At 53.1% G+C, this 10,802-nt stretch overlaps 1 protein-coding gene across 1 annotated transcript; it reads left to right on the forward strand.

Annotated features, from left to right (window-relative positions):
* Positions 1-616: 616 nt before the first annotated feature.
* CELA3B (chymotrypsin like elastase family member 3B) lies at positions 617-10,413 on the forward strand. The gene is made up of 8 exons (XM_008062727.2): positions 617-673; positions 2,735-2,820; positions 5,075-5,172; positions 5,288-5,422; positions 7,735-7,871; positions 8,516-8,658; positions 9,505-9,657; positions 10,326-10,413. The coding sequence occupies exons 1-8, from the start codon at positions 634-636 to the stop codon at positions 10,341-10,343; spliced, it is 810 nt and encodes a 269-aa protein (XP_008060918.1). The 5' UTR covers positions 617-633; the 3' UTR covers positions 10,344-10,413.
* The last annotated feature ends 389 nt before the right edge of the window (positions 10,414-10,802 follow it).

Here is a 10,802-nt window from a genome sequence, read left to right on the forward strand (position 1 = left end):
TTCCATGCCCCCGCCATTGACTTAATCCCATCTCCACCCTAATCACCCACATTTTACTCTCTCCACAGCACCTGCCACTACAGTCAGAAATAGCCCTCTTTTTGTGGACTCGTTGTCTCTCCACTCCACTCCAGCTCTGGGAGGGCTGGGACCATGTCTTGTTCACGGTCACAACCCCAGAACAGTGCCTGATATTCATTACGGAGATGAGTGCTCATAGGAATGCCATGTTAGAAACGAGAAGCCTGAGACTCACAAGGGCTAAGCCACAAGCCCGAGGTCACAGAGCTTGGAGGTGGCAAAGCCAGAATTTGAACCCAGTCTGCCAGTCCCAGTGTCCATGTTCTTTCCTGAAAGAGGCAGTCTTGGTCTGATGTGAACTTTTCTTCCTGCTCCTGTTATCAGTTACCATACACTGCCACCTGTGCAGCCACAGAGACCCCCCCCCGGGCCCTTTCCTTGGCAGTCACTCCTCCATTTGTAGTGGGTGGAGGTGGTGGCCTTGGACCATGGGAGACTTGCCATTCTGCCACCTGTTAGGGGAACGGGATCCAGGTCTCCCCGCCCGCCACCCTCTACCCTATTTTAGAGCCCCAGGCTCTGCGTTTGTCTCCTAGCCTCTCAAAACTCACGATGCTCCAGCTACTGAGTTCCCTCCTGCTCGTGGCCTTTGGTAAGACCCAGCCTGTGCTGCACTGGGCAAGGAGTCCTTGCAGTCTGTCCCACACCTCGGGTCCTGTGGTACCCAATACCTGGTTTCGCAGGAGCGGGTCTCAGCTTGGACCTGGGGTGTGGCTGTGGGTGCGTTCAGCTTGATGCTAGAGCAGGAGAGAGAAGGGGAGGCTGTGGAGAGGCCAGCTCAGGAGAAGGACTGGAACCACAGTTCGGGTGTAGTGGCTCATCCCTGTAATCCCAGCACTTTGGGAGGCCAAGGAGGAAGGATTGCTTGAGCCCAGGAGTTCGAGACCAGCCTAGGCAACATAGTGAGACCTCGTCTCTACAAAAAATTTAACAATTGACTGGGTGCAGTGACTCACGCCTGTAATTCCAGCACTTTGGGAGGCAGAGGCAAGAGGATTGCCTAAACCCAGGGATGAGGGTTCAGGTGAGACCTCGTCTCTACAGTAAATTAAAAAAAAAAGATAGCTGAGCATGGTGGCTCACTCCTGTGGTTCCAGCTACTTGGAAGTTTGAGGTGGAAGGATCACTTGAGTCCAATAGACCGAGGCTGTGGTGGCCGTGAGTGTGCCACTGTACTCCAGCCTGGGCAACAGAGTGAGATGCCTACTCAAAAAAAAATTAGCTAGGTGTGGACGTACATGCCTGGATCTCAGAGGCTGAGGTGGAAGGATAGCCTGAGCCTGGAAGGTCGAGGCTACAGTGAACTGTGATTGTGATGGCACCACTTCACTCCAGCCTGGGTGACAGAGTGAGACCCCAACTCAAAGAAAAAAAAGTTTGGGCTCTGTGGTTAGACAGCTGGGGTTGGAATTTCTACTCTTCTTCTTAACACAATGGCGCTCTTCTCACACTCCCCCACCTGGCTTCATATACTGTAGACTGGCCTTTTCCTAGTCTCTCTGCCATGTTACATTCCAGCTCAAGGCCACCACCTCCAAGCAGCCTCCCTTGACTGACAATATGGTAATAGATAACATTTATTGAGTGTTTACTATATGTCAGGAAGAATGCTGAAGGCTGTTTCTTACACTATCTCGTGTAATTCTCATAATAGACCATGAGGTCATTATTTACAGATGGGAACACTAATCCTCAGAAAATCAAGCAGCTCATCCTAGAACAAAGGGCAGAGCTGTACTTTGAACCAAGTCATCTTACTTCAAAGCCTCTATTCTGTGACAAGAGCTATCACTTTTGAGGGCTCAGTGGGCATTGTTCTAAGTATGTCTTCCCACTGAAGGAGGCCACTTTTTTTTGAGTTGGAGTCTCACTCGGTGGTCCAGGCTAGAGTGCAGTGGCACACTCATGGCCACCCCAGCGTCAACCTGCTGGCTTCTGGTAATCCTTCCGCATCAGCCTTCCAAGTAGCTGGAACTACAGGCATGTGCTACCATGCCTGGTTAATTTTTTAAATTTATTTATTTTTGAGATAAGTTCTCACCATGTTGTCTGGGCTGGTCTCGAACCCATGGGCTCAGGCAATCGACCCACCTCAGCCTCCCAAAGTGCTGGGATTATAGGCTAAGCCACCAAGCCTAGCCCACTTTTTTTCTTTTTGTTGGGGTTTCACTCTGTCACCCAGGCTAGAGTGCAGCTGCATGATCGTGGCTCACTGCAGCCTCGAACTCCTAGGCTCAGGCAATCCTCCCTTCTCAGCCTTCTGAAGTAGCAGGGACTATAGGCACGCGCCGCTATGCCTGGATAATTTTTGTATTTTTTGTAGAGATGAGATCTCACTATGTTGTCCAGGCTAGTCTCCAATTCCAGGGCTCAAGCAATCCTCCCACCTCAGCCTCCCAGAGTGCTGACATTATAGGCGTGAGCCACCGCTCCTGATTCACTTTTTAATTTCTATCGCTGGACCCTTGGGACTCTGAAAACTCTTGTTCTAGTCCAAATGTTCCCTGTTCATATGTGGTTACTAAAGGTCAGAGACTGAAAGAGGTTTGTACGGGGTCACACAGCCAGGTGGGGGCACAGTAGGGCCTGGAACCCTGGCCTCTTTATTTTCGGGAACTCTTTGGCTAACTGACAGCTCTACTTTCCCCTTTAGCCTCAGGCTGTGGCCAAACGGCCTACAACCCCTCCAGCCGCGTTGTCAATGGTGAGGATGCGGTTCCCTACAGCTGGCCCTGGCAGGTAAGAGCAATTCCAGCTGCACTCCTTCCCGCCGTGGGTTCTGGACCCCAGGCTCTGATGGCAAGGCTGCTGGTCCCGACCCAAGCCCTGGTGGTGAAGTGGCGGTCCCGACTGAAGCTCTGATGGCGAGGCAGCCGATCCTGACACCATTACCCCTTTCCAGTATCCACTTCTGCTTCAAAGGCTAGGAACCTTGGACAATCTGCTTCGCAGGGCAGTTTTGAGGGTTGCTGCATCTGTAACCCTCACTGGGCTGTTTACAGTTTAAAAGCGGAATCTGGGTCAGGCTTGGTGGCTCAGCCGGTAATCCCAGCAATTTGGGAGGCCAAGGCGAATGAATTGCCTGAGCCTGAAGGTTAGAGACCAATCCAGGTTACTTGGTGAGACTTCGTCTCTACAATATATCAAAAATTAGCCAGGCGTGGTAGCACACCTGTAGTTCTGGTTACTTGGAAGGCTGAGGCGGAAGGATCTCCGGAGCCCAGCAGGTTGACCCTGGTATGACCGTGAGCGTGCCACTGCACTCCAACCCAGGCATTTGGAGTGAGACTCCAACTCCAAAAAACAAATAAACAAAAAAAGTGGAATCTGGAGTGATGGTGATGTTCAATTCAAGGCTGGCACACTAATAGTGGATTTCAGGCACTGTGCTTAGGAAGGGCGATTTTGTGGGACTCATTTCCAGATTCCTGGAATTACAAAACAGGTCTGGAAGGTGTGGGAGCAGTAAGGGGGTGAGAAACATTACAGAGGCCAGCAGGGGAAGCAGAAAAGGCTAGACTTGCTGTGCTGTTACACAGCAGCTACCAGTCACACGTGGCTATTTAAACTCACTTAAATGGAGGCCGGGTGCGGTGGCTCATGCCTATGTAATCCCAGCACTCTGGGAGGCTGAAGCAGGAGGATTGCTTGAGCCCAGGAGTTTGAGACCAGCCTGGGCAACATAATGAGACTGCATCTCTGCAAATAAGTCAGAAAATTAGCTGTGCATAGTAGTGCACACCTATAGTCCCAGCTACTCAGGAGGCTGAGGTGGGAGGATTGCCTGAGCCCAGGAGTTGAAGGCTGCAATGAGCCTTGATCGTGCTACTGAGTGAGACCCCAGCTTTAATCTAATGACTTTAGATTAAACAATGTGAACAATTCAGTTCCTCAGTACTAGCCACATTTCAAATATACAATAGCCACGCATGGCTAGTGGCTACCATATTGGACTGCAAAGACATGGAACAGTTCCATCATCACAGAAAGTTCTGTTGGGTGGGCAGGCCCGCAAGCTTGTTCTGTCAAGGACCAGAGGGTAAATGCTCCAGGTTTTGCTGACCTTAGAGCATCGGGAACAGTGACTTGACTCTGCCATGGGAGCATGAAAGAGTCCTGGACGGTCCGTAAAGGAATGAGGGTGGCTGTGTTCTAGTAAATCTGTATATACAAAAACAGACCACAAGGCTGGGCACAGTGGCTCATACCTATAATCCCAGCACTTTGGGAGCCTGAGGTGAGAGGATTGCCTGAGCCCACAGGTTTGAGACCAGCCTGGGCAACTTGGCAGACCTCATCTCTACAATAAATCAAAAAATTAGCTGGGTATGATGGTGTGTGCCTGTGGTTCCAGCTACTTGGAAGGCTGAGGTGGAAGGATCAACTGAGCCCAGCAGGTCGAGGTTGTGGCGACTGTGAGCAGTGTGCCACCACACTCCAGCCTGGGCGACAGAGTGAGACTCCTACTCAAAACAACAACAACAACAACAAAAAACAGACCATGAGCCGGATTTGGCCTGCAGGCCACCGTTTGCCAACCCTCGGTCTAGGAGAGCTTTGGGAAATCAGGATGTGGAGTAGCGAAGAGGACAGGCACAGGACTAGGAAGAGGTGTGCCACAGAAGCCCAGAAGCCTTGATAAGTCTGCGGTGCAGAAGAATGGGGGCCCTGATAGAAGAGAGGGCCTTGGGGGCTCCCAAGAGTCAGACGGTTTGGGGATGCCCTACAAGGCAGAGAATGTGGGGGTCCCCAGGGAGATCACAGCCCTGGGGTGCTGGGACTTTGGAGAATCAGAATGGGATCCCCACGGAAAAGTGATAGGGCCGTCACGAGCAGTTGTGGAGGTTGTGTGTGGCTCACTTCAGAGGGTGCGATTCTTTTCCGTGAGAATGGCGCCCTCTGGGGTTGTACAGTGCACAACCTACACAATTCTTGGCGGCAACTCTCAGTGTTGGGCCCAGACCACTCAGGCTCTCTCCTCCTGGGCTACCAGGTCTCCCTGCAGTACGAAAAGGATGGAGTCTTCTACCACACCTGCGGCGGCAGCCTCATCGCCCCTGACTGGGTTATGACCGCAGGCCACTGCATCTCGTGAGTCCACTCGCTCAGCCCACCCCTGCATGAGGCCCCCGGGGACAGCAGGGGACTGTGGGGGGAGAGGGAGGTCAGCCAGTCGGGTCCAGACTGACCTCGCCTCCACTGGCAGGAGCTCCCGGACCTACCAGGTGGTGCTGGGCGAGTACAACCGTGCCGAGAAGGAGGGCCCTGAGCAGGTGATCCCCATCAACGAGGGGGACCTTCACGTGCACCCTCTCTGGAACCCCAGCTGCGTGGCCTGTGGGTGAGTGGATGCTCAGACCTGGAGCCCAGGGCCTCCTCTGCTTGTCCCTCTACGGCCCACAGCCAGGTCCGAGGAGGTTCCCAGGGACGAGGATTGGGTCCAGCAGCCGGCACCCAGGTCCCACACTCTGAGGAGTGGAGCCAGAGAGCCTTTCTGGACCATCTGTGCCAAACCTGGCTCAGAGGGGACAGCGGGGCCTAGGGAAGGACAGGAACTCCCCCAAGGCCATGTGGTTGGCTGGCTTCAGAGTGCTAACTCCCTTCCCCCAAATTCAAGGGCCCCTCCACTTAATACGCAGGTCACCTCATGCATCCTGGATTCCCGGCACTGTGGGCAAAAGGGGGAGCACTGTACCGAGAGTTAGACTCTGGTGCTGACTGTCTGTGTGGCCTGGACATGTCACTGGCCATCTCTGGGCCTCAGTTTTGATATTTATAGAAGGGTGACCATGAAGCAGGGCTCCCTGAGTGGTCAGGAAGGTCAAGGAGACCATCTTAAACCCATCAAGTGTATGCAAACTCGTGCATCTGAGCGGCTCCGTTTTTTCTGGTGGGAGGGTCCAAGAAGGGTGCAGAACTGCTGAAAGTGCAGTATAGGAGTGAAGGGTCACGTGACCGAGAGCCCCACCATCTGGCTCCCAGGGTAGAGAGAAAGTCAGACCAGGTGAAACGACTTGAGAGGCATGCAGACAGGTGAAGACAGAGGGCAGTGTTCTCAGAGTGTGGTCCCTGGGCCAGCGGCAGCAGCACCCAGGGAACTTGTTAGAAGAGTGAATTCTGGGGCTTCAGCCCAGACCCACTGCCTTAGAGACTTTGGGGTAGGATGATTCCAGTACAGCTGAACTGTGGACCCCCTGGGGTAAAAGTGAGGACAACTGTGAAGGCTCAGGGTCAGCCCCAGCGAAGAGGTTGGGAAGCTTCTTCCTTTTTTTTTTTTGAGTCAGAGTCTGTCACTCTGTTACCCAGACCAGAGTGCAGTAGTATGCTCATGGCCACTGCAGCCTTAATCTGCTGGGCTCAGACAATCCTTCTGCCTCAGCCTTCCAAGTAGCTGGAACTACCTGCATGCGCCACCACCCCTGGCTAATTTTTAAATAATTTGTTGTAGAGACGAGGTCTCAGAGGTCTTGCCATGTTGCTCAGACTGATCTTGGACCCCTGAGCTCAGGCAATCCTCTCGCCTCTGCGTCCCATAGGGCTGAGGTTACAGGTGTGAGCCACCATGCCTGGCTAGGAAGCTTCTTTTTTTTTTTTTCAGTTGGAGTCTCACTCTGTTGCCCAGACTGGTGCAGTGGCCACTCCCGGCCATTGCAGCCTCAACCTGCTGGGCTCCAGCGATCCTTCCGCCTCAGCCTTCCAAATAGCTGGAACTACAGGCGCACGCTACCACACCCGGCTAATTTTTTGATTTATTGTAGAGATGAGGTCTCAACAAGTTGCCCGGGCGGGTCTTGAACCCGTGTGCTCAGGCAATCCACTCACCTCAGCCTCCCCAAGGTGCAGGATTACAGGCTGAGCCACTGAGCCCGGCGGAAGTTTCTTAAAGTTGCGCAAGACCAGGCACGGTGGCTCATGCCTATAAACCCAGCAATTTGGGAGGCTGAGATGGGAGGATTGCTTGAGCCCAGGAGTTCGAGACTAGCCTGGGCAACATAGCAAGACTTTGTCTCTACCAAAAATGTAGGTATGTATGTATTTATTCATTGAGTTGGAGTCTCACTCTGTCACCCAGGCTGGAGTGCAGTGGCACACTCACGGTCACTGCATCTTCCACCTGCTAGACTGAGGCGATCCTTCTGCCTCAGCCTTCTTAGTAGCTGGAACTACAGGTGCACACCACCATGCCTGGCTAATGTTTTTTTATTTATTGCAGCGATGAGTTCTCACCATGTTGCCCAGGCTGGACTCAATCTCCTGGACTCAGACAATCCTCTTGTCGTGGCCTCCCAAAGTGCTGGGATTACAGACCTGAGCCATCACGCCCGGCCTTCTACCAAAAATTTAAAAATCAGCTAGGCGTGGTGGCATGCACTTGTAGTCCCAGCTATTTAGGAGACTGAGGCAGAAGAATTGTCTGAGCCCAGGAGGTCAAGGCTGCAGTGAGCCGTGAGAGTGCCATTGCACTCCAGCCTGGGCAACAGAGTGAGACCCCGACTCAAAAAAGAAAATAAAAAGTCATGCAACCTTAAGAAAGGATCTGTAGGGCAGCGGAGCCTTGGGGACAGCTCAGAGCAGAACAGCCTGGAGCAAAGGTTGGGAGCTGAGTCTTGGGTGGCTGCAGGGCCAGGCCCATGATTCTTCCCTCCTCCCCAGCAATGACATCGCCCTCATCAAGCTCTCGCGCAGCGCCCAGCTGGGGGATGCCGTCCAGCTCGCCTGCCTCCCTCCCGCCGGTGACATCCTGCCCAACGAGGCGCCCTGCTATATCAGCGGCTGGGGCCGCCTTTACAGTACGTGCTGACCCCTCTAGTTGGCCACAGGGACAGAGGCAGAAAGACGGGGCCTAGGGACCAGGGGGTGAAGGTGACCTCGGGACTGGTCCTTGGCTTTTCTCCCATTCCTCCCCTGCTGCAGCCTTCTCTCCTGTCCTCCCAAACATGAATGTGTTCAATTGCACTTATTTTTTGAGGCAGGGTCTGTCACCCAGGCCGGAGTGCAGTGGTGTAATCCTGACTCACTGTAACCTCGACCTCCAGGGCTCAGACAATCCTCCTGCCTCAACCTCCCCAGTAGCTGGGACTACAGGCACATGCCACCACACCTGGCTAATTTTTTAAAACTTTTTTGTAAAGATAGTGTCTTGTTATGGTTGCCCAGGCTGGTCTTGAATTCCTGGGTTCAAGTAATCCTCCTGTCTCATTCTTCCAAAGTGCTGGAATTACAGGTGTGAATCACTGTACCCGGTCCCATTGAACATTTTCAGTGCCTCTTATGTGCCAGGGCTGGGGATGCAATGGTGACATAGCATGCAGGACCACATGACCACTGGGAGGGGATCCCCATCCAGCCAGAAGAGCTATGTGCCTCGAACACCACCCCCCTGCCACCCTAGCTCGGCACCCCAGCCCTCATTCAGTTCTCTCTGTCCCTGAAGCCAATGGGCCACTCCCGGACAAGCTGCAGCAGGCCCTGCTGCCAGTGGTGGACTACGAACACTGCTCCAAATGGGACTGGTGGGGCATCTCTGTGAGGAAGACCATGGTGTGTGCCGGCGGGGACATCCAATCTGGCTGCAATGTGAGTCAGCCCCCGCCTGCCTGAGGGGGCCCTGGGTGTGCAGGGCCTGGGGCACCTCAGCCATCTCCCCGGGAGGTAAAAGAGGCATCTTGCCTGCTCATCTCACTCGGCCTCCAGGTCAGACTGGATTTGGGGGAAGTCAACATAGCCCAGACACAGAGCCAGACCCTGGAGTCAGGAGCCCTGGATTCCAGGCCCGGCTTACATGCTGAGGTGACCTGGGATGAGTTACCATCCTTCCCTGGTCCCCAGCCTTCCCCATCAGCACAGCAAGGGATACTGGTACATGACCTCTAAAGCCACATTAATGATGTGGTTCTGAAGTTATAATTAAAATTTAAGAGTACTGTCATTGTATTATAAGTGAGTATGAATGTTACAGTACGTCCCCTACATGCAAACCTTCAAGTTACAAACTTTAATGATGCATGCCTGCTTTTTTAATGTATTATTTCTTTCCAACAGATGTCAATATAGCCTGTTAAATACATACAGTACTATATAGCTGATTGGGCCAGTTGGGTACCAAGGCTAACTTAGTTGGGCTTAAAGCAAATTGGACTTACAAACTCTCGGAATGGAACTCCTTCGTATGTTGGGGACTTCCTGAAATAGTTAGCCATGGTATGAGTCATGAGAGTCAAGTACTTCCCCTCTACTAGATGTTGTTTGAGATCCTGCATTATCTCATTTAATTCTCACACGCCCTTGGACAGATGTCACAGATGGGCAAAGTGAGGCTCAGAGAGGTCAAGTAATGTGGGGGTTTCTCAAGATCCTTGAAGGTCAGAACCCATTCCTTAAGCCTCGGACATGGCTCAGCCCCCCTGCCTCTGACGGTTCCAGGGTGACTCCGGAGGACCCCTCAGCTGCCCCACAGCAGATGGCTCCTGGCAGGTCCACGGTGTGACCAGCTTCGTGTCTGCCCTCGGCTGTAACACCCTCAAGAAGCCCACGGTGTTCACTCGTGTCTCGGCCTTCAGTGACTGGATCGAGGAGGTGAGAAAGACAGTGGCTCTTCTGGGAGGTGACAAGGGAAACAGCAGACACTGGGGAGGGCCTGAGAGGGTCCTGGAAGGTCAGTGAAGAGCCCCTGGGGACATCCCAGAGGGGTCTGGATGTTTTCTGCTACATGTGGCTCCGATAACTTGGTGGCTTCTGGGTGGAGCGTGGAACGGCTGCTGAACTTCCTTATTTCAGTAAGTGTTTATAAAGTGTCACCTCTGGTGCTAGCCTCTCCTGTCATGGAGGATAGAGAGCCATGCCAGACCAGGGGCTTCCTGGCAGGGGACAGGTGATTAAATGAACCATCATGATGAAGTGACGAGAGCCGTGACAGGGGAGCCCAGGCCTCAGTGACAGCCCAGACGTCATCTGGGGATGGATGGTCAGAGAGAATGAATACTTCATGACAGCAGTGACAGCCATGATTTACCACTAAGCTTGGGTCAGACACTATGAGGAGAACCTTCGTGGTTAGCTTAATCAAGAACCCCCAGAGCATAATTGCCCCTACTGTACAGATGAGGAAACTGAGGCTCAGAGAAGTCGAGTCACTCTCCCAGGGTCACACAGCGGGGCTGGGAGTTGAGCCCATTTCTATCTGGCTCCAGAACTAGACATGCTCCTAAGTAGACCATTCTGTCCCCACATCCCTCTTTTCCCAGACAATGGCAAGCAACTAGAACCAGAGCTCAGCTGGCTGTGCTGATCCCACATTCTTTACAAAGAATAAAGATCTCTCAGAAAGCTCCATGGTGACTCTTCCTTCCTTCTTCAACTCCCCTCTTCCCCTTTGGCCTGTTCCTAAAATCCTAGATCTGATTTGCAGAGGTGAGACCAGAACCAACCCTCTCATGAGAAGATGAGGGAAAATGGGGCCCAGAGAGAAGGGGGCTGCTGTGGGGTGGCCCACCGTCCTCGTCTGCCTGGGCCAGAGGGTGTTCCTAGCATACGCCGGACCTCTAGTGCTAGAACTGGGTATGTCCCAGGGAGACTGGACCAGTGGGTCCCCTTTGTATAGTCATACACAAATCCATGGCTTCTCAGCGTAGACATAAAAGCATGGTAGTCTCTGCAGAAGAAGTGGCCCTGCCAGCCTCTCAGGAGGGTCAGGACAGAGTGGGAAGGACCCCATGTTTTCT

This window comes from Carlito syrichta, unplaced genomic scaffold (assembly GCF_000164805.1).
Source record: "Carlito syrichta isolate Samal-C Ts95f unplaced genomic scaffold, Tarsius_syrichta-2.0.1 Scaffold305805, whole genome shotgun sequence".
Taxonomy (NCBI): domain Eukaryota; kingdom Metazoa; phylum Chordata; class Mammalia; order Primates; family Tarsiidae; genus Carlito; species Carlito syrichta.

Bases quoted from the DNA above. Each gene is read 5' to 3' on its own strand.
- CELA3B (XM_008062727.2), top strand. From the start codon at position 634: ATGCTCCAGCTACTGAGTTCCCTCCTGCTCGTGGCCTTTG. The intron at 5,423-7,734 runs GTGAGTGGATGC...CCTCCTCCCCAG, and splicing joins CCCAGCTGCGTGGCCTGTGG to CAATGACATCGCCCTCATCA. The intron at 8,659-9,504 runs GTGAGTCAGCCC...TGACGGTTCCAG, and splicing joins ACATCCAATCTGGCTGCAAT to GGTGACTCCGGAGGACCCCT.